Source organism: Lathamus discolor, chromosome 1, assembly GCF_037157495.1.
Source record: "Lathamus discolor isolate bLatDis1 chromosome 1, bLatDis1.hap1, whole genome shotgun sequence".
Lineage (NCBI taxonomy): Eukaryota > Metazoa > Chordata > Aves > Psittaciformes > Psittacidae > Lathamus > Lathamus discolor.
In genome coordinates, this window is record NC_088884.1 from 161,432,310 (window position 1) to 161,456,549 (window position 24,240).

The window sequence follows — 24,240 nt, forward strand, 5'->3', positions numbered from 1 at the left end:
GATGTGACTTTAAAACATGCCATAAGCAAACCAGCCACTAAGAGAATCATACAACTCCTTGAGAAAAGAAAACATTTCTTCTCATAGGGCTCAGTTTTTCATCTGCCCAGGCTTTATTGTGAAGAACAGGAGCAGGGTGGCAAGTTTCAGCCTTTTCTTTCAGCTGTTTTTTCCCCATCCTTCAAGTCTGTTCAACTAGCGGGTCATTGTAAAACCAGTATCCTTCCCCCTACCGTGTATACTCTTCTAAGTTTCTTTTTATTTCTTTAAAATAAGACTGTAAAAGATAATGTGCAGCCCTTTCCCAGGCTTTCATAGGCAGAAGTTGGAGTAAAGACGTATTACTCAGAGCATTACATCTCAACACTGTAACTGGCAAGGACATGAGGATGCCTCTAAAAAAAATAAAATTCTGAAAATTCAGTGTTTCAGGGATTTATTCTTAAAGAAAGATTCAGGAAAAAAGCATTGTTGTTACTGCCTGACATTCATAACCTTAAAATTTGTGTGGTCATTAAAAGATTGAAACTTAATGGGTATAAATGTTGAACTTGGAGAAAATGTAGCAGAAACCAAAATGACAAGTTAAAGTAAATGTTAATAATATACTACAAGCACAAGAAATCTCAGTGTTCCCCCTTTGTACATGTGAGATCTAATTCCAAACCAACTAATTCAGATTCATTCCCTTAAGGTTTTCAAGTGCGGCGAACTTAACACCCTCATTTTCTTCCAAAAATAGTTACAGTTTTCACTAAGATGCAGGACAGTAGTTATCTCTATGCTTCCTTTTCAAACCTCTTGCATGCTTTTCACTCTTGCACATTCATTTTATCTGGACTCTTACAGATGCAGCCCATATTTAATAAGGACTCCTATTTGTTTAGACACCAAGGTAAAAAAAAGGACCATGGTATTTAAAACCTAGTTTCCAAGACAACAATGCCTGGAACTTAATTATATGAGTTGGAAGACCAAAGGACTGAATCAGTTTTGCAAACACCTAAATCTATGGTCATACAGACGTAGGAAATGTGGATTTGAGATTGAAGACAGCTTCGAAACAAAACTCTTACAACCACCAGTGGCTGGAGGAGCTACAATAATTTTCAAACCTAATATTTTTTACGAACTCACTGAGTTAGTAGAAAAATGGACCATTTTCATAATTTAATCTTTTTGCAGCACAGGCACTAAAGGACTATTTTTTTTTTTTCAAATACAGTATCTCTAGTACACATAGAGCACATTCTTCGATTCATTCACCGAATTCAGATGAATTCTCCAAGTAAAGAAGAATCACCCAGTAAAAATCGACTTTCTCTTGAAAGATGCATACTTTAATATGAATTTGGTGACTTTCAGACTTCACTCATTGAAATATTGTATTTTTTCTGCTTAAAATATCTTTCTGGCTGCTTAAGATCTTGCTGTGGACAAAATATCTCCCACTGATATAATTTTGAAATTGCAGTATAAAAATGTGAATTATGGATGCACAAGTCATAAAATGGCATATATATGTGGATTATAAATATTATTTGCTCAATATTTTACCAATTCAGATATATATGATGATGATAGAAATTCCACTATGCTATAGTCATGTATGCACTTAAAAATTTTAAGAATTTCAACATTATAAATACCAGGTCAAGATAACGTTGTAATGAAAAAAAAAAAAAACCTGAAAAGGAGTTTCCCCATTTTTTACCGTAAAAAGACCTTCTAATTCTAAACGTTAAGGAGAAAAGAACTCCTTTATAATGCACTTTTCTATTCAACTCCATGCTATTCTGTATGTCTGTTTTTGTACAAAGGCAGTTGCAGCCTGATTGACTCAGGTGCTGTGAGTAGCATCTGAGTGGCAAAGTCAGAGAACCTCCCTCACAGCAGGTCTTCAGCTGTTTAATGACTTGCCTTAAAATCTAACACTTTAAATTCAACCTGAGAGGCAACAAGCAGTCAGTGTAGACAATGAACCTTGAAACACCCTTTGGAGATAAGTAATTTGTTAAAAAAGATGATGGAATTTTATACCAAGTGTAGTTTCCATAGAATCTGAGATGTAGCAGCACTTTGGATGTCACCACAGTGGCTACCCCATGGGTGATCACGGCTAAGCCTACATTCATTGAAGACCATACATAGATGCAAAAATTTGGGGCTGAGGACTCCACATTTTCACTACTCTCATTTCATTTTATTCCCTTTGCTTTAGTCTTCTCTCATGGACTAAAAGTCCCCTAATGATATAAGTGGAACATTTAAGATGCTCCTAGACCATTTTTTCCAGGATCAAAGAGTCAAGTTTATATGCTCTAACATGAACTAAAACATGGCAAGAAGGAACAACTGGAAATTGGCTCCAAAAGTGCACCCTTGATCCGACCAAATGGAAAACTAAGGCTAATGTAGATTCAACTAATGGCAAAAACACCAATAGCAAAGGCTGTTTGTGAAAAAAAGACTGGCCTTAGAGGTACGTGAGAATGAGAAAAGGTGCCAATATGATTCTTCATAACTGTAGAGAGGTTTTCTGTCTAATAACTGAATATCATAAGTAGCTATGAAAAAAACAAAGTGTAATTTGATCTCTATGCAGTAATAGAAAAGATGTTGGAACTAAGTTATTATTTTCTATCTTATTTTTAGGTTTTATAATTATACTCCTAAATTTACTTATACTTCTTAACTTGTGCAACAGATTTTTTCTTCTGTATAGATCATAATAATAGTCCTCAGTGTAAAAATGAGTCTCCTTTCTCCTCCAAAGGGACAATAAAATATCCCCTTTTCAAGGCAAAAGAGAAGCACAGAGATTATCTCCCTCTCATTCAGCTTAGTAAAAGTAATAATACCAACAAAAATTAATTTAAAAAGTGGCTTTATTTCCTCTATGGAATGAGGGAATCATCTCAGATAAATTCAGTGTTTCATGGCACTCACATGAAAAATTACTGGCTGAAAATAACTGTTTGTGCCAGATGTTCCAAAAAGTTTGGAAGTGAGGTTTTATTTTTTCCCATTTTCGTTTTCTTTTATTAATTCAGCAAGAATTTTTACAATCTGAATTAAAAGGGTGCATGAGATTTAATAGATTATTAGAAAGAAGTCTAAATACACTCTTTTATAGCTTAACACCCTCACCCTTTAATTATACATTATGTTTCCCTGAGAGATGCTCAGATGGGAATGCTAAGAACTGTCTCAAAATGAAATTAATTTTGTTTTCTACACAAAATAAGGTTCTGATTCAGCAAACTTTGGTCTGTGTAAGTTTATATATGTGGATTTTCCCAGTTAACTTGCAAGGATAATGAGTCCCTTTATATGCTTTGGTTCTCTGTCTGGGTAAGGAACACTACATTTAGCTCCATAAATAGATTTTCAGAATGCAAAACTACATCTTCCTAATCTGGGTAAGCAGAATTCATTAACTCATATCACACAAGGAGCGGGAAACGGTAGTGATACAATGGCAAAAGTAAGCTGGGATGTTTCTAAGGAGCCTGCAACAGCTGCATGCTGATCAGCTTTCCAGGCCAGTAGTTAGCATAACAGCAAGACAGCAGTGAAATAGGTGAATTTAAAATGGTGTGTTGTGGTTTTCAGGAATATCTCACCCAGTATGGACACTCTGACAGCAAACTCTCCGGAACAACTCTGACGTACAGGGAGGCTCTAGAAGGCAGAACTGTAGGAGATGGGAAAGCATGCATCTATAGCAGATCCAGTCTGATAACTGTCTCAAGAAGCAATCTAAAATGACTCATGAGAGACTATAAAAGACTAAAATGTACTTAGAAGTGGTTCTTATCCTAAAAAAGTTTGGAAACTGCTGTTATAGAGTAAGGAAATGGATAATCAAAGGAAAAATGGGTTTCCTTTACCATGCAGATCTTTTGTTTCCACCCCAGACAAGAATTGTTCCAAATACCCCAACGCTGCACACACAGTAAACAGGAGTTATTTACTTCCACCATCAGTCATGACTGATGTCTCAGGCAGTTCAGGCTACTTGAGATTAGAGCTGGGTATGGGAATGGAATTTACGTTTCACAGTTACAAGATTAAGCCTGTCAAAAGCTTGTTCGGTAAAGGTTAATATGCAGTGGCAGATGGCTAAAATGGAGCTATTTTGGAGTGCTCCAGCTGCCTGAGTTACTACATCAGTGCCATAATATACTCACAAACACAAGTGTATGTTACCTGTTTGCTCAAAGGGATAAGTTGTTTTAGCACTGTTATTTGCTTTGTAAGTTTTCTGTGCAATTTTCACTGTAGGTTTATTTGCTCATGGCTTTCACTGGGGCAGAATCAAGGTAACTTGTGTTTCAAATAAGAGTTTCAATTATGTGATTAGAATCACATAATGGTTTGGGTAGGAAGGGACCTTAAAGGTCATCTAGTTCCAATCCCCTGACATGGGCAGGAATACCTTCCACTAGACCAGGTTGCTCCAACCCCTGTGTCCAACTGGGCCTTCCAGGGATGGGGCAGCCACAGCTTCTCTGGGCATGCTGTGCCAGCGCCTCAGCACCCTCACAGGGAAGAGCTTCTGCCTACAAGCTCATCTCTATATCTCCTCTGGCAGGTTAAAGCCATTGCCTCTTGTCCTGTCACTTGTGCCCTTGTAGAAAGTCCCTCTCCAGCTTTCATGACTTAGAGGCATCACATATGTTCATATTGTTTTTTTTTTTTTTATTTTCTTGTTGTTTAGTTTTGATTTTTTCTACTTTATTCTTTGACTGTAGACCACACTGCAAAACAAGACAGGACTACTCTCACAATAATGATGTTTTCCTGTGAGTTTTTTTTATTAACTTATTTGTATGGTTTTTTTAGAAGATGCCTAAGCAAAATGAAACAACTGGTTACTCAACACTGAAATGACACCTCAGTAAACATTCAAAACCATCCCTGCAGAGGTTCACTGGAGCAGCAAGATAATTTACGTATTAATCTAGATTTTAACCAGACTTACCTCATATCCCACGTAGCACACATACATTAGGAGAAAAAATCCCAAAGCAACAAAAGTCTACACAAATGTGAAGATCTGAGCAAAATATTGCTATTACTATGGAAACAGTAATGAAGTTTGCATCTATTGGCAGTTGTGATCAAATCTTCTCCTGGGTAATTAAGAAATTAATTGTGGTTCATCTCCTCGTTTCGTTCCTTACAAGTTCCTTTCTGCTGCACAGTTTTGTTTCATGCTTGTTTCAATATCAAGGCTGTCTGGCTTATTATGAAAAAATGTTGATTCCAAGAAGCTTTCATATTCCTCTCATCCAATGAGATACTTTCTTGTAAGTCCCAACTTTCTTTCCCCGTTGCTTTACATACCCTTATCATCAGAACAGCTTTCCTGATGTCACGAACTCCATCATAAACCAAGCGGGAGGCATCTATGAACTCATTCTCTTCAAATGGCTGTGGGACATTCGCACTCAAGGCTTCAATGGCGACCTCAACTTGTTCAGCAAAACGTGGCATAACTAGATTAACCAAAATGAAAGGCAGGAAGATTAGACACCTTCTTTTGGAGGATTTTTCCCCTGTCCTTGGGCATAAATACTTTCCAGTCGACATGGTACTAACTTGTTACAATTTCAAGACCTAGGAAGGCCCATGGCATGAATTTGTACTGACTCTACACATGCAGATCTCTGGCATAGTTTTTGACAGCATGAAATAGCAATCTTTATATTCTCCCCTCCAATTGCACAACAAAGAATTTGAAACTTCCTTTAAAAAGCATGATATAATAAGAGTGCAAGATATCTGAGCTATCAGTAAAGCACATTTAAAAATTTACAGCTAGGAATCTTGTTTATTATGTCTGTGTATACACACACATATATATGTTTGATCACATACACAGATGAAAGAACAGATCTGTATCACTGATGCAGATAATGCTCAGTAAGTGCTAGGGATATATTGGAGAAAACATGGAAAAGTGACAGCATCAACAGATATAAAAAAGTAAACATTAACAAAACTGGTAGGCAGAGGGGAAACACTTTAATTAGAAAAGAAGTTTGAGAGAGCTGCAAGTTTCGGAAAGAGTATTAAATGCATATATCAAATTATCTTAATTAAGGGAATACTTGAAAGTGTAGTAGGAGACTAATATGATTGCATAAGGAAGTCTTTAGCCTGAAAATTGAAAAGCAGTCATTAAAAATACAATGAAAACAAGTAAACATAAAGAATAAAAAAAAAATTATTTAGGGTCGTGCGGATAAAACAAGTAAACGTAAAAATGCAAAAATGACAATAAAAAAGGAGGCAAAGAACCCCAGTGTTTAGGGTCCTTAAATTTCTGTCTAGAATGTCCTAACTAGCAGAGGTGATCAAATATTTAATATAATTAACAGTAAGTGTAACGGATCTGAATTAGGAAAGGGCAGGGGGGTTGGAACTAGATGATCTTGAGGTCCTTTCCAACCCTAACTATTCTATGACTCTATGAAACCTGAAGAAATGTATCTATTAAGTATGTTTTCAAGTTAACAGAGCACACTAAAATTTACCCAGCAGTTCTTAAGAAAATAATCAAAGCAATTTGTGAAACAACTTGGAGAACTCAAGCAAAACAATAATGGTGAAAGTTGCAGGGATTTAGAAGGAGAAAAAGCACATACCTATTTATATGAAGGTATAGGGAATAAAAAAGGAAGAATTATAGGATATTCAGCCTCATTTCAGTACCCAGAAAGAAAATGAAACACGACATAAAGCAATTAATGTGTAATTATCTTCTAAATAATAACCAGATGTCAGACAAGCACAGTTTTGTCAAAATAGGTTGTGTCAAGCTCTTGCAATATTTTTTTTGACACAGCAGTTAACTAGTGCGTCGGGAGAAGCAGTAGATATAATACAGCTTGACTTCGTAAGATTTTTGACGTGGCCACACATGACATTCTTAAAAGTGAAACAAGGGAAATGTAAATTAAATTACTCTAAGGTGGACATGGAAGCCATGACAAAAAGCATCTCAAGGAACAATTACCTGTGGTATGTTGTCAAACCAGAAAGATATGTCAAGTGGGTTCTTGTAATATGTCTAATAATGTGATGCTATTGTAAAAAAATGGCAAAGGTCTATCTAGAATTATTACAATATATATATAAAAAAAAAAAAAGACTTGAGGGAATATACTGTGAAGTTGCACAGTGAGGCCCTAGTTGGAGCATTATTCACGGTTTTTAAGTACCTGAGATTTTTGTAGCATGTGTAGAAGAAATGTGAAAATTAAAAAAGCTGTGTTTTGTGGTTGTATCCAGAGATACATTTCTATGTTTCAATTGCATAATTTAGCTCAAATAATATAATATATTGCTATCTAGCAGCTCTATCTGAATCATGTTAAAATACTCAAAGGAAATTCCACAAACTCCTCATGAAAATTATTCACAGCCTGATAGAGATCACTGCTCATTTTCTCCCCGCAAAAGATGATAAAGACGCCTATTTTAGCTGAACATTGCATTTGATTTCTCTGCTTCCAATATATACTGAAAAATATATAAATAATGTATGTATAAATTATACATCTAAATCAGAGAATCACCGAATGGCTTGGGTTGGAAGACACCTTAAAGCTCATCTAGTTCCAACCCCCTGCAACAGACAAGGACACCTTCCACTAGAGCAGGTTGCTCCATGACCTGTCCAGCCTGGCCTTGAACACTTCCAGGAATGAGACACACCACACAGCTTGGTGTTGGTGGCAAACTTGCTAAGGGTGTGCCCAATCCTCGGACTATGCCACTGAAATTGCCAACAGTCATGGCTTCATTAATTCATTCAATAAGTAGCAATAGTAAATTTATAAGCATCAGGCCATAGGGAGATGGAAAGTTACAGTATATTCATTTTGCTGAACATGAGGTACATGAGGCACTCATTCTCAACCACATGTATTACCACAGTGTCTGCCCATTGGGTGTGAAAGCTTCTGTCAATAACTTTGACCTTGCAGACCTGGCTATAATTTAGTCCTTAATTTACATTATTACAGTTGGACATTATTTGCTGTTTCAAAATGGAAATTGCTATTAAACTGTATTATGAATTGATTGCTTGCCAATTGCATTTTTACATTACTGGGAAATATTTTTGATTAGACAAGCAAAAAAAACCATCTTAAACTAATAAGATGATATTACTTATAGCTTCTATAAGCATATGTTGTCATTTAATGCAGTAAAGATTTTGGAAATTGAGTTAAGAACTCTATTATTCTCCAGTTAATGCTATTGGGCCACACTTGAGAAGCTCCATGACAGTGATGTATAGAGAAATACTTCAGTTGCACCCAAAACACTTCCAGTCTTTCTTATCTGTCATTTACTGTACAAAGAAGGATATTCTTATGCCAGTAGTAAAAAAGCTACAAGTAAAATTCAGGCAAAGGCATAAAACCTGTATCTGGAGTTGAAACTTGTAAATGCATCAGAGATTGATTAATTTATTATGTACGGAGATTGGCTACAAATTTCAGATTCAGAAGCAAATCAGCACTTTGGGTGAAAAATTTAACATACGCTGGACTGAAAAATGTGATCCATTAACATATCTCAGTCTAACTACATGAATTAATTAGGCACCTGCATAAATGTTGACAGAATCAGGTCTCAAGTTAATAGGAACACTTTTAAGTTACTGACTTTGTCATTCTAACAAAGATTTTTAAAGCCTGTCTGTAGATAAGTTTTCTAAGGCATTGAATGGAAGATCACTGCCAACAAAATCTAGCTTGAATGGATGGAGAAAAACTGGAAAATAACAAAGTTAAAATAACTTCCATTACATCTATTGATTATTTTCAAAGATTATTTTTATTTTATCAGCCTACTAGAAAACTAGCACATCACCATGGGTGAGCTCATGCCTTGATATAACCTGTATTTCCTTGCTAACCACCTTGCTCCACGCAGCTTTGTACTAAAGCTTATCTTGTTTTTCTCTCATCCCACCCATATCTCCTAAGTTTAAAAAAAAATCAAGTAATTATCTATTTTCTAAATATATATTTTCTATTGACTTTTTTCTCTAATGGCAATTAACTTGTAGTGGAATGTTTGTACTTGAAAACAGAGCTGTGTATTTGGTTTAGTGATAAGGGAGCAACAAGATCACTGAGAAGGGAAAAGTTAGGCGACATAAAATTAGTGAGATAAAAACATTAAAAATGTCATTGTTCATAGCTTTAGAATGTAAAGTTTCATTAATATGCAAGATTAAATGAATGCCTAGCTAATTTAATGCACTTTTATGGCCTTATTATTTAGGAACTTGAATTCCTCAGATCTTAAGTAGATGTGACTGTTCAGAAATGTAGAAAGGGGCAATTAAGACACAAAAAAGCAATGAAGGTTAAAGTCCCTTTAAGTGCACAGGTTTCTAATTCTTTAGTGGTATCAATTGGAGTTAGGAAAGTTGGCCTGGTTTCGTCCTACTTCGTATATCTTGAAAGTTAGAAATCTATGTCTTCTTTAACCAAATGGAGAGCAATAGATGTTTCCATTAGACAATTAATCACACCTACTTTAAGAAAGCAGCTCAAGTTCAGATAAACCAAATTCTGATACTGCTCTGCCCTTTGAGGAGAGAGGGAGGACAGATGATTGGCTTGGACTGGATGTCTGCTTTAGACAACCAAATTTGGGCCTAAATGAATCCCATTCCTGCATCAAATCCTAGAACACTTTTGTCTCTAAATCAGAAGGGTGCCTAGGAGCGTACCAGCTGAGCAAGAAGTGGCCACTTTCCATTAAAATCTCACTGGAAAGGAAGGGTCCCCCAAAGGTCTCGTCTTTGGGGTACTTTTCTAGCCAGAAGACTATTGTTGAATAGCATCAGCAGAGCTACTTGTAAAGAGACAAGGACCTACTCAACTCCTTCTCGCATCCAGCTGTTTGGATCCAAGGGAATCAAGCTTCTCAAAGACCAAAGGTTGTTCTCTCAAGCTATATTGTCCTCAGATAAAACAGATGTTTGAGCTCCAGAGAAGTGACTTATCTCATACTCCAGTATACTCAGCTCTGCCCTCTGGCTATCTCTTTGTAGCTCTGCATTAATTTCAGCATTTGTAGCTGTCCTTCAGAATGTTGAATTTCACTATGCTGTGTTCATAGAAACTAGACACAGAATTTTAGGTGTCAATCATCTGATTGAAACAGCCCTTAAGTGGCTGTAAAAATATTGTCTGATTTGGGTAATATTATTGAAGAATGACATGGCAGTCTAAAGGTCTGAACCTCTATACTGCTGAAAGTTGAAAGAAGGATCCCTGAAAGCTATAAGCTATAGCTTAAAAATGTCAGAGTTCGGGATGAAATTTATTCCTTTTTTAAAATTACTTTTTTGTATTAATCCATTAATTTACTTAACTGAAGAAAGAATACAGTCTACTGGGTAGTTTCAGTATATAAAATTAATTCCTATGGGATATCTGACATACTCTGGCAAAGACAGCATATTTTCTCAATGTAATTTGAAGGATGAATAAGGAATCAAAAGTGACACCTTATTTAGCTTGAAGTGTTTGTCAAAGTTTCTTTCTAGAAGAACTGGAAATTTCTTATTAGAAGAATCTAATATTTCAATAGATGTTTTTTAATCCCTAGTCTCATATCATAATTTACAACATTTCAGTCATGACTATTATATTGCTAATTAAAAAGAAAAAGCTTTATAAAACTCTACTGAACTTTTACATAATATATCATAGAATCAGAGAACCATTTAGGTTGGAGATCTTTAAGATCATCGAGTCCAACCATTAACCCAGCACTGCCAAGTCCACCACTAAACCATGTCCCTAAATGTCACAAACATGTCTTTTAAATACCTCCAGGGATGGTGACTCCACCATTTTCCTGGGAAGCCTGTTCCAATGCTTGGCAACCCTTCCAGTGAAGAAGTTTTTCCTAATACCCAATTTCAAATGCCCATAATTATGTCTGTGCTTTATGTCACTGGATTTGGTTTTCAAAGTGTTCACCATTCTGTGCCCAGAGAAGCAGCCACTGATTTCTGTAACAGCTAAATACTCATTAGTAAAAATGTGAATCCTCATTAGTTTTCAGTATCAAACCCTACACATCACATATTTGTCATTCCAGAGCAAGGAAAACCAAGTTAGGGAAAAATCTGAAGCATGCTGGTTTCATTGTTATGGCACAGGAAAGGATGAAGCATCACTGTCCAAAGCAGGCCATCTTTTATCTTTTTGCTATTTACTGATTCACTTTTCCCCCAATTAAATGGTTAAAGGATAGATATAAAATAATGAATGTGCATGCACTATAGCATTTTGTAGTAAACACAGGACTGTCAGGAAGAATCAGCCTTCACTGCCAATATAACTGCATCGCTGATTTAGACATGGACTGTAAACCCAATGTTCTCAAGGTGCCTTGAATTTATGGCCAAGTCCTGATCCTTTGGCCCATATGTGTTAAATCAGTCCTCTGGCACTCCACAAAAGCTCCTACTTTATCTGTGGGTATATGCAACTACGAGACATAGACATGGCAATGCAACTCTTTCAGGAAATGTTGGATTTGCTTACATGCAGTACGGGTGGGCTGTACATTATAGAAATTAACGGCATGTCTGGAATTATGTTACCAAGTACTGTGAGATATGGACAGAAATAAAAGAATAAAACCCAAACCTTCAAACTTTGTCCTCATTGAATTGTCATTTGCAGAAAGATAGAATGTCAGGGGAGAGCCAAGGTAAGCTGTATCTGCGGCGAGGTGCCTTGTGGCTGGCATAGTAGGCAATCATATAATGAAAGGGCATATCACAAAACATACAAAGAAGGATAACAAATGACGGCTGCAGGGACATGTGTCTCACCAATTTCAGATGTCTCATTCTCCTGCCTACCTGTGCAAACACAGACTACATTCAGTGAGTGCCACCAAAATATTATTACTACTAAACGGAGCTCCCTTCAGGTTGATATTTCAAATAAAAGCTAGATGTAGCTCTTCAGAATTCCCCCCTCAAGAAAACAGTTGCATGCTGTTGGACACAAAAATGGCTTATATAACACAAGCAAAACACCCTTTCTGGCTTTGGTTATAGGTTTGTGTATAGCTGGACCTAGGTGTGTGTAGGCAAGGCGATGCAAGGAATGCCAGTGTTTTTATTTTAAAAGACTTTTTGTACAATTCACACTTGTATTTCACAAAACAGTCTGCTGGAGCTAGTCAATATTCACTGCATTTTTCTGCCTGTATTTCCTAGACTTGGTATACTTCTTTTTCTAACTCCACAACCACCCTCCTTACTTTATAAAATGGCTCTTAAGAACACAAAATGTTTTTGAGAAAAGAATTTAACAGTGACTAAGTAATAATGGCTTATGAAAACATGCAATTCTATTATAGTATCCTACTATTCATTATCTAAGATGTCTGACACATCCAAAATGGATAATCCTAGTCTTTTTAAAGACTCCTGGAGCTGATTTACCTCTAAATCCCCACACTTCTTTAATTTTATCATTCTCATCTTGACTGTCTTCCATTTCTGGAAGACTTTTAGGTTGATCAAAGCTGAAACAACTATTTGAGCCATTCAGTGAATGCACTCCTGACTGTACAGGCTAACTTAAACAGTGATTGAGGGCTGTAGTGCCTGGAAAAGGTATCTTTGCCCAGCTGCCCATAATGGTGCCATATTTTTTTCTGAGAGGATGAATTAGCTCAGATCCTTCCTGTCAATGTAGATAATGCAGTTTAAATCGTTCCATTTACCTAGAGAAATTAAATAAAATTATCTTCCAGTGTTGCCCTTCTGATAAGGAAACTCCCCTATTCCCACTAGCCAAACCAGCATTCTCCTTTTGTCACATTTTGCTTCTGCCTATTCACCTCTTAATTGATACATTATGCACCAACCACAGCACTGACCCCTGAAGCATCATAGGATTTATCTTTCTGCCTGCTGAGAAACGGTCATTTATGCTTTGCTTGTGTCTTGCAACCAGCTCTTAATCCATCAAAGGCCTTAACATTCTTTCCATGGTTACCCATTTTCCAAACAGCTGTGTGTGCAGGACTTTGTGAAAAGCTTTTGAAAATCTATATCAATTAATTTATATTCTCCTTTAATACTATATTTTTAAACTGTAAAAGCAGAGAGTAAAAGAAATAGTATTGAAGCTTGTAGACACCATGGTGATTTATTCAGCTCTTATGTGTCTCATTTAACTGTTTTATAATATATTTTACATGGTTTCTCACTGCATTCCTCTGTATATTGAATATGGCCTCTCAGGTTAAAAATTCTTTGGATCAAATCAAGCACTACTGGAACATAATTCTCTGGTCCTTTTGTAAAATACCCTAATAATGCATTAAATGGTTTTTTTTGGTGGTGATACCTTGATCTTTGTATTTCAGTTTAGCAAAACTTTAAAGAAAATGCTACAGTGCATTGCAGAATAAAAGCCATAATTTCATCAAAACCCCTGGATAAACAATCTCATGTTCTCAGGATGATGGTACCCATAAGTCGTATTATAACTACCCAAAACTTCCATAAAACATGAATTGAACATAATTTATTTTTAAAATAGGCTCCATTTTGAAATCTTTAGCTCTCCCTCAGATACAATATGGGGTTTTCTTGGATTACAGTTATACTTAAATTCATCTTCTTGCTTCTACATTTTGTTTCCCTTCATATCATTGCTGAAAAATCCAACTTTGCCATGCTTTAGTATTAGCTCTGATAACATCTTCAAGCTGCCTTTTTCTAGTGATAAATATCTTTAAAGTTTGTCCTATTCACGCTGGTAAAATTCTCAGAGGCTTATTGCTGAATTGCCAGTACTGCTGATTTTCAGCTTTAGCCCATTTTGATAACACAAAATAAAGAAACTTGAGTCAAAACAGAAGTCACCTATTTAAAACCAGATAGTTACAAAGTTACTAGGGTAGTCTTAAAATATGCTAAAAGCTGAAAAGCTAAAAGCTGGGGCCTATAGGGATGCTGGGGAGGGACTCTTTGTCAGGGACTGTAGTGACAGGACAAGGGGTAATGGGTTAAAACTTAAACAGGGGAAGTTTAGATTGGTTATAAGGAGGAAGTTCTTTCCTGTTAGGGTGGTGAGGCACTGGGATGGGTTGCCCAGGGAGGTTGTGAGTGCTCCATCCCTGGCAGTGTTCAAAGCCAGGTTGGATGAAGCCTTGGGTGGGATGGTTTAGTGTGAGGCATCCCTGCCCATGGCAGGGGCGTTGGAACTGGATGATCTTGAGGTCCTTTCCAACCCTAACTATTGATTCTATGATTCTAAAACCAAATTTCTGCTCTGAATTGGACAATTTCAGATTTCAAATGTTTTTCACAGGAGTGAGTAACCCAAGTACTACAGTACTTCGAATAATAGAATTTCCTCCTTATATCCAATCTAAGCTTTCCCGGTTTAAGTTTTAACCCGTTACTCCTTGTCCTGTCACTAGAGTCCCTGCTTGCTCTTCCAGGGTGGTCTCCAGACATCCCAATGAAAACTGAAGGAAAAAAACCCTGAAACATTGGAAACTTTTCACAGCCCTTCCCAGGCAGTTCTGATTCCATTTGTTCTGCTTTTTCCTCCTTCATTTCCCATTCACTCCTTTCAATACAACTCTGCAAAGTCTACTTTAGTTTTCCTAATCTAAATTCAACCCTCTGACCTTTAAAGAATGTCACAGCTTTTTCTCCTCCCTATGTCTCAGAAGTCTTCAAAAATAATATTCAGCCTTGTTGCCTGTTACTTGATTTCTTTCTACAGACATGTATTTTTACTCGTTTTGAAATTCATGCTTCTTCCCTTCAGCTGTTACAGCTTCTGAAGCAATTGGTGAGTAGACTTTGATCTCCTTAAAAGCAATGGGAGACTCAGCTGGTCTTAGTCATTGCAAGGACAGGATGCTGAACAGTATGAGAGATCTCAATATTCAAGCAGAAATTGTGCTCCCTTTTTAGTCCGGCTCCGTTTCCTTGCCTTTTGCCTTTTCTCGTTTTTAACCTTTTCCTTCTCCTCTCTTTTCCTTTCCACCTTTCTCTCTTTCCTTTTATTTCTTTTTTTCATGGACTATCTGTAGCAGGATAATATCACAGTTCTCTACAAATGCTGAACACCAATATAACATTTAACAGGAGCCATCAGCGTGACACTGCCTACCAAGCCATGCAATCCATCCCTATCATCATGAAGGTGGATGATGCCCGGGCCTGGGGCTGCCACTAGGCCTTGCTCTTTAGGAAACTGAGCTAAAGATACTAGTAAAACTTCACAGTGCCCCAGACTTCACAGTGACTGAAGCTCTGGTTTATTCCTGCACATAGTTAACACACACTACACTCTATGAGTTTAGAGTTTGTTCCCATCAAGGCCATAGACTCTGTGGTTTTATAGTTTTCATTTTGGATTTCTAAGCAAGTCAGTGAGAGTCATGTTTTTATATTAGTTTAAAAGGGAAATAAAAGTATTCAGTTTTTAAAAGACGTTAACCAATCTGTCACTCCCTAATACTGCTGTCAGAGATAAGAATCCAGTCTATACCAAGTGCTTGGCTATAAAGTCAATGGGTTAGTCAAGCGCAAGCAAGAAAGCACTAAAACACCAAAAAAAAAAAAAAAAAAAAACCAAACCCCAAAACATATGTTCCAAAGGCTGTAAATTAAAAAAAAAATAACACAACAAATGAATCTTTAAGGGGAGACCAGTTCCAAAAGTAAGGTACAAATAGTTTCAATTTCCCAGAACCTACCAATATTGCTTTCCTTAAAGATTAATTTTCCCCCACTCTCCCCAGCATGAGCAAGGTGTTTCTCTTTCCAAAACAGTGCAAACATATTTCTCCACTGTAGATCAAACCCAGTACTCCTATAACAATTTGAAATCCCTGGAAAAACATGCTTACCAGGAGATTTTCTTTCCTGAAATGACAGTTAAAAGTAAATAATAATGTGTTTATTTCCCTTCCATTGTCATTGAACTAAATTTTTCCAGCTTCCAAAAGCACTTCATTTAAAAATAAATAAAGGTCAATTAAACAAAGGAGTAGCAAAGTTGAAAATGAGTCTTCATCACTGTGTTTCTCACAGACTTTGATACGTGCATCTGTGGGTGAAGCCTAACTCCAAATAAATCCATCTCATCATTCTAGTGCATTTGATAAAATCTGGGCTGGATCTCAAGGTGATGAATAGAAAGAATATATAAATATATGTGTGTATTCATAGATATTCATATCTCTATATCCATAGCTACACAGATGTGTATGCAGACACCTGTTCCAAGGGAGAGAGCAGGGTATAAACGTCCAAGGCACAGACAGAATGGTGTATGGGGGGTCTACATACCATTTTAACCACTTTATTCTAGAGTGACAAAATGAGTCAGTAAACTCTACCCATTTTAATCAAAAATCATAGAGAAAGAATAATATATGTTTTTGTAAGTGGTCTGAAAAGCTGCAGATAGATAGAAATTGTGCTGCAATATTAATGATCCACATTTGTGTCTGGCATAAATTATTTTAGCTTCATGTGCTCCATTGAATCTGGGCCCATTCTGTTTTCTGAACTTCTGCTGCACAATTTGTACATGACAGAGTTCTTAACATTTAAAATATAACTTTTAAACATTTTTTTACTACTCAAATTTACTCACATTTTACAAGATACAAAATAAATAACTTTAAGGAACAGTGACTCAGTGTTAAGTATTGAATCCCAGAATTAGTAAGTTGATGTGAATATGCACTTTGTCCAGAGCTTGCTGCACTTAATTATAATTCAAACTATACAAAAGTGCATTAAATATGGATGGTATTTATTGTGCCTATTACTGATCTATGTAACTGACTTTTATAACTGTCGCTCTGTTGAAAAATCAATATTATTAATATTAATTATTAATATTATTATTACTAAAATCTAAGTCAGAAAGTTTAGCCTAAAGATGTATTTTGTGTTGTTTAATAAAGAAATCTCATTGATAGGCAGAATTCTTCAAAATCTCTCCTTTACCAAAAGGATACTTTGACACAAGAGAGCCACAGAATATTTTACCATATCAAACTGAACTGATTCCCTCCCCCCCCTCCCTTGAATTCATACCAAACCATAGACTTTTTCAAATCATCTAAATTACACTACTTATTCCATTGATCTCTTGCTGGGCAATGAAAAATAGGGGGACTAATAAAAACAACTTTCAGACCCACTTTGGCTTCTTCTACTTCAAAACCATGACACAAATAGAACTACAAAACTTTGAGGAAAAAAACAAAACAAACCTTATTGCACTATTTTCAAGCTGTACATGGCCAAAACACGACTCTCTTAAGGTCAGCTGGATGTAAAGTGAACATGAATGTTGCATAGAAAAGGGCTGTGTAGAGCCAAATGGAGTGTGCTCTACAGGCTGAAGATCATGCTACTGATTTCTGACCTTCCCCAAAATGTTGCTCTGCAGTTCACAAGAGTCTCTGAAAGTTATTTTGTACAAGCTGGTGTGAATACACAAGCATTGCGGGTGCTCAAGGCACAACTTTCTAGTCATAATCATAAGAATCCACACTTCAGCTATAACTTCCAGTAAATGATAATGAAAAGTCAGAAGAAGAAAGAAGAAGAAATTCTTGAATATGGTCACTGGGATTTAGCTGCACAAATAGGGCTTAGGTTCCCTATTAGGGCTTAAAGATAATAAACTGGGGACAACCATAACGCTACAATAAATCATTTTGCTTATTTCTATTCTTAAGGCTGACACAGAGGCTGCCAGAGCTACAACAGATTTTGCTTTTCTATCTCATAGGGAGATGCCTGGCTGTTTTGTCTGAATGTTACATTTGGTATGCCCTGAGCTGATCTATTCTCATTTGTTTCTTCTCAAATACTCGATTTTAAAGCCCAGATGAGCAAGTGTCACCTAATAGGGGAGGATCAGCTCAGATGTTTTCAGACTTCTGCTACATGTATCTATATCATAGCTGGTCACTTGTACAGTGAAGTGAATGAACTCCAAAGTATGATTCATCCAAAGGTAGGCCACTGTTTTAAGATGAGGGCACTTGAAAGCACTGCCTGCACTGAACAATTCAGATGCACATAGCAACAGGTAATATTGAGTATAAAGGAGTCTAATATAACCAGCTTACATGTGAACACCTACACTTAGATAAATCTGCTCCCTGCTCTGTGAAGGCAAAAAAAGGTTAAATAATAGTAATAAATTAATATACAAGTACATGCATATAAATACAAATATATACCCATATATTATATGAATATATAAATATATACATACAAATAGATATAATAGATTTTTAGATATATAAAATAACAAATTAAAATAAATAAGTGCTTTTCCCAGTCTATCCATCTTGCAGACTTTTCTATTTTTGGATAATCTATTTATTTTATATAATGTACACATTTTATATAATGTACCAGCCTTTTATATTATTTTTTTTCAATCAGGTAATACATTTTCAGTTGCTTAAATGTATTTTCAATGAAAATTTGTTTTGTTTAGAAACATAGTTTCAGCCACCAACAAGTAGATTCATCTGTGCAAACCACAGACTAATGTTCATAACAATGCATAATACATAACCAACTGACTCAGAAAGAACTTGAAGAAAAGGCTGTGTATTTACTCAAATCATTGAAACTTTGAGGATGTAGATTAGCCTTGATGGGCTACTGAATCTCTTATATGGCTCTTGTCAACATAGCCTCTGCAATAACACTGAGAAGAGAATAAAAAAACAACCCACAGTCATAAATCTGTTTATAACTTGATTTCAAGCACAGGTTCCCCTCTGAGTGACATATTTCAGAGAACTAACCAAAAGTTTTAAGTGACTTAATGTTAAAAAACATTTCAAGTAAGCTTACCCGTTTCAGAAAGTAGTTTGGTAGCTTCCAGCACCTTCTCAGTATAAACTCCAGTTTCATAGTTTTCCATCTCTGCATTAATGATGTGAATAACTCTGGCTGCACGGCCTCGGATGGCACCTGCAGTTCTGTCCAGTGTATCGACATCTCCCTCTTGGAGAGCAATCACACACTTATTCACATCTTCCAGAATATGGTTTTCTGAAATGCAGGAAAAAAATAAGGCTCATTTCATGTCGTTCTTCCTCATAGCAAAGCTTACTGATTTGGGTAAACAGCATATGTCAGTATGCTAAAAAATTGATATCTGTCCTTATCCAGGACTGCAAAACAAATACCATTCTGTGGTATTATGACACATAATCCCAAGTGTGATATTTATATTTCAAAGGGACTGCACTACCCTCTCTTACCTATACTGCAAATACCAACCTGTGATTCTTTGAAAAACAGTCACATTAATTTCAAACATCACACTGAATTTTATTATAATGAAAGTGTAATAGAAATCAATGCAAAAGGAAAGCATTCAAATATTATGCAGATGCTCTAATAAACAGTTGGGCAATTTTGTGAAGCTGAATTCACACATTCTCATAAACACTTAATATGTTTGGCTCCTCTGTGCCTAAATAAGTTAGAAAAGAAAATAAATCACTTTGAAAAGACAACAGCAAATGGCCTTTGTAGATAGCAGGGTGCCTGTGCATGAGTAGTTCATCTCCTTTACTCTATTTATGCCAGAGATTAAGCTGTGAATTTTTAATGACATACAGTATAATCATATGTGATTGTGCATATTCAGAAGGAAGAGTCAACAACAGTGAGTCTGCTCAGATAATGTAAAATCAAGTGTTTTCATTGAAATCTTGGGAGCTGCATTGTTTTTTTTTTTGTGGCTCAGAATCAGGCCATCCACTCTCATGTGCTGCAGTATCACAGTGGATGTGATATTCTCACATACTGATAATGCGAAAAGATGAAGCAGATTTTGACCGGGTCAGACATTAGTTCCCTGCAGCCAGTACAGTTAAAAATCATTTCAATAATAAAACTGTGTCTGAATGTTACATTTGAGCAGCTCGCTCTGAGAAATTCAGTGACTAAACAACAACTTTTCTGCCAATGACACAAATAAACAGAAAATGAAATGCTCTTCTTTGTAATACTAATAAATAAACCAGAATCAATCAGTTCAACAACTGCTTTTTGTTAATTATTCTTGGCCACATAAATAGGATGACACATTAATCTTCACTGTTAAAAATCCCAAGGTTGGTTCATTTGAGGGTTTCAGAAATGTTTTACATGATGTTGAATTTTAAATTGTAACAACTCCGTATGAAAACAGAAATTCCCCCGAGCTGTGAATCAGAGTAACTCGCAAGGCAAAATTCTTTGTTTAAAAAAATCTCTATTCACATTTTTAAAATGTTGCTTTGCCAAAATATTTATTCACTATTTCCTCCTCACCACTCTGTTTTTTTTTTTTTCTACTATGGCATAGCCAAATTGTGCCCAATGAGGAGCTGTATGGATTTGAACACGCAGTGCATTTGGAATCTAAAGTAATTGATTAAAATTATGGTCAGCTTTCTTTTGGCAGCCACAGTATTATTCACAGAATCACAGAACAGTTTGGGTTGGAAGGGACCTTAAAGCTCATCCAGCTCCATCCCCTGCCGTGGGCAGAGACACCTTCCACTAAAGCAGGTTGCTCCAAGCCCCATCCAACCTGAACACTGCCAGGGATGGGGGAGCCACAGCTTCTCTGAGCACCCTGTGCCAGTGCCTCAGCAGCCTCACAGGGAAGAACATCTTCCTAATGTCTAAATTAAATCTCCCTTCTGTCAGGTTAAAGCCATTGCCTCTTGTTCTGTCCTACCTACCCCGTCAAAAGCCCCTCTCCAGCTTTCTTGTCATCCCCTTTAGGTACTCGAAATTGCTCTAAGGTCTCCCAGGGACATTATTAAAACTGTGACACTCAATATGAAGAGGAGGAGGTGTCATTTCATGAGGTACATTTAAGCAGACACTAGCCCATTCTGAAGGCTTCACTGTTTTAACATCCAAAAATAAAACTACCCTGTGTAAGCTGAGGCTTCCAAGCTTACAGCTAGCAGCAACAGGTTTTCTGGATACATGTGATGTCTTCTCATATTTAATAGACATGTCTGTGGAGAGTATCAGAAAAAAGTCTAAACCCAGCAGAAATACTACATCTTAGCTGCCTTGGAAAGCTAGGATCTAAGTCAAGGCTATGTTAGAAGAAAATATGATTTGAGGAAAAAAAATGTATTTTCTATTCAAATAATTTCTGATTTTATGGATACAAGTGCTTGGAGTGAGAAAAGTCCTCAAACAAATAACCAAATGGTCATTTAAGCAAGTTTGACCTCTCTTTGGCTTGTGGACAGGGTCTGCAGTTTATAGCTTTGTCTGCTCTTTCATTGTAGAACTAGGTCTGTTGAAAAGTGCTTGCCAGCTTCAAACCCCAAATAAAAATCTATGTGCTACCAGATTCTGAAGTACCCTTTTATTCTGAGTGTTCATTTTCATTTTCTTGGCATGGCTTGCAGTAAACACTCGAGCACTGGTGTTGAACAATGGAGTGTCATTATACTAAACCAAACCATTTCCTTGTTACTAATAATAGCTGGATACAACCAAATGAAATAAAGGGTAAAGCAAAGAAAGAAGAGTAAGGATATTTTTAATGGATAAATACTTTTTCTTTCTCTAAATATCTTAAACTTTTATTGGGAAATTTAGCAAACACTAAGGAAATAAACATAAAATTAAGTCCAAGCTATCTCCTGAATTTTGGCTCTTCTGTGACGTTACAGTAGGCTAAGCACACTTGATACACTATGTCCTTCTTCACAACAACAAAATTCACCTATTTCAAACTGTAATAGGAAAATAAATTATCTACGACAGACAATTAACATGAGATACAGCACTTTGCAATTATAGTATTCATTGTGTATGACTATGATAACAATACACTCTGCCACAAGTTGTAGCACTTCACAGGGAGGACGGAAAAAAGATTGCGACCCAAAATGTCAATGTTCTCTTCACCATCCCTTCTTTATGTAAGGACTAAGACACTTTCTCTGTTTTCACAGAAGACCTTGTTTTGTATTGTAATCCTCCTTAGTGAGGTAAGAGAAGTGCGGCACTTCTCTGTCCTGGGTTCAGCAGTAGCAGCCATTTTTCTCCTTAGTAGCTGGTGCAGTGCTGTGGTTTTGACTTTCAGCCTAGGAACAGAGCTGATAACACCAATTGTTTTTAGTTGCTGCTCAGTAATGTTTACTCTGACCAAGGACTTTCGGAGCCTCATGCTCTGCCAGGGAGGAGGGAAAGCTGGGAGGAAGCAGAGACAGGACACTTGGCCCAAACTAGCCAAAGAGGTATTCCATACCACAGCACGTCATGCCCAGGATGCAGAACTGGGGGCAGTTAAATGGAAGGGTTGGGCTGGGTATCGATCAGCAGGTGGTGAGCGGCTGTAATCTCTTCCCTTGTTATTTCCTTTATCATTAATATCATTGGTGGTAGCAGTAGTGATTTGTGTTATACCTTAGTTACTGGACTGTTTTTATCTCAACCCGTGGGAGTTACATTCTTTTGATTCTCCTCCCCATCCCTTCGGGAGAGGGGTGAGAAAGAAGTGGGGGGGGGGGGGGGGGGGGCAGTGGGCAAGCAGCTGTGTGGTTCTAAGTTACCAGCTGGGCTTAAACCACGACAGAAGATTTGGTATTTCTTATGCTACTTTACTACTTTGGTTGCATTTCTACACCAATAACTCTTGGACCCAGAAATGCTTCCCTGCTCTCTAGAAATGCACACACTGGTCATGTCCTGAGAACACACCTAGATTGGACTCACACGTAGCATCTCCCTTTTTCCTACCTCTCTTCAGGGCCTGGTAACCTGGTACGGATAATTGGAGTTATGGTGTATCTGCCCTAGTGTTTAGACACAGCACACCTGAACAAAGCTACAAAACAAAGTAAGGAAAGTTTGTCTTTCCTCCTCTTGACTACAACTGCACGAGGACTCTAATAACAGTTTGTGCAAAACTGTCAGCCTGACACAGGTCTCAAATACATTTTCAAAAGGTGGCCAAAATCCTAATTTGTGCCTGTGTTAAAACAAAACTTCTCTAGAAATAGAAGCACAAATAGGATATTATTCTCTTGGAGATGAAAAGCTAACCAGGGATTAATTAGCATGGCTTGGTTGCTCCAACTGACTGTAGAAGATCAGCATTGCAGTAGGGACGGACTAATGGAATAACGATGCTTTAGTAATTACAGGTTTTCTCTGCTCTAACCCATTACTTTAACTTAGAAGTGTATTTTTAGAAGAGTCCCTTGATCCCAGTACCTGAAACAGAGAGGAAATCATCCACCGAAGTGATGTCGTCAACAGCTTCAGTGAGAACTCGCACTTGTTTCTCCCATTGATCTTTAAAGACATCCATGTTGTCCTGTGCTACTTTGCTCTGGGGTCTGGCGGCCAAAGTGAGTGCAGCATTTATTACCTGTTGTTCAAAATCATTTGTTACAAGGGGCAACTTTTTTCACACAGGAAAGAACAAACAGATAACAGACTGAAGCATTACATCCCAGTCTTGGGATATGAATGTATTTTTCACAGTTCATGGAAAGCAGGGAACAGTGTAATGACAAAGGTAAGGCTATAATCTTCATCTAGGCTGTTTTCCCTGTCTCAGCTAATTAATGTTTTTAATGCCAAAAGAGTACTTGAGTACATTTTAGCAGGAATCTTACTCACCTGTGGGCATAGACTATCAATCTGCGTTGCTGCCATACGGACTAACTTCACGCCTTCTTCATTATTCGAGATCGAACAGGCCAGATTTGCAACCTGCAGTGAAATCAGCAGAATGGGAATCAAGTTTTAGGCAAGTGGTCCATTTTATTCCTTTCTCTCTTTTTCTTGAGCCCTGCCTAGAATGAAAGAATTGTATACAAGAGGAATGATAACCACATCTTCTAGGCTGGTGAGCAGAAACCCATGTAGATTAGTTCCCTTACTAGCCATATTAATTGATTTTTCTTACAATATTCCCTGTCAAGTGTTTCACATCCTCCTTTATAGCTTGAAAATCTCCTGAGAAGGCATGTAGAGGATGTAGAGCATGCAGACAATCATCTATACACTTCCTTTTCTCAGTTTCTTTTTCTTTTTATGAATCATGTCCATTTTCAATACTAGTAATCAGGCTCATCCATACACTCTAAGCTTTGCAAAATTAAGAATCTTTG

The 24,240-nt window shown here is 36.9% G+C and overlaps 1 protein-coding gene across 7 annotated transcripts in view; it reads right to left on the reverse strand.

Annotated features, from left to right (window-relative positions):
• CTNNA2 (catenin alpha 2) overlaps positions 1-24,240 on the reverse strand; it is a 510,177-nt gene that overhangs the window by 38,966 nt on the left and 446,971 nt on the right. For all 7 annotated transcript variants that reach the window (XM_065661830.1, XM_065661839.1, XM_065661849.1 and 4 more), the window contains 4 exons: positions 23,747-23,839; positions 23,336-23,492; positions 18,941-19,141; positions 5,353-5,504 (listed from right to left, as the gene is read on the reverse strand). In XM_065661830.1, coding sequence (XP_065517902.1) covers positions 5,353-5,504; positions 18,941-19,141; positions 23,336-23,492; positions 23,747-23,839 — 603 coding nt within the window. The remainder of the gene's footprint in view (positions 1-5,352; positions 5,505-18,940; positions 19,142-23,335; positions 23,493-23,746; positions 23,840-24,240) is intronic.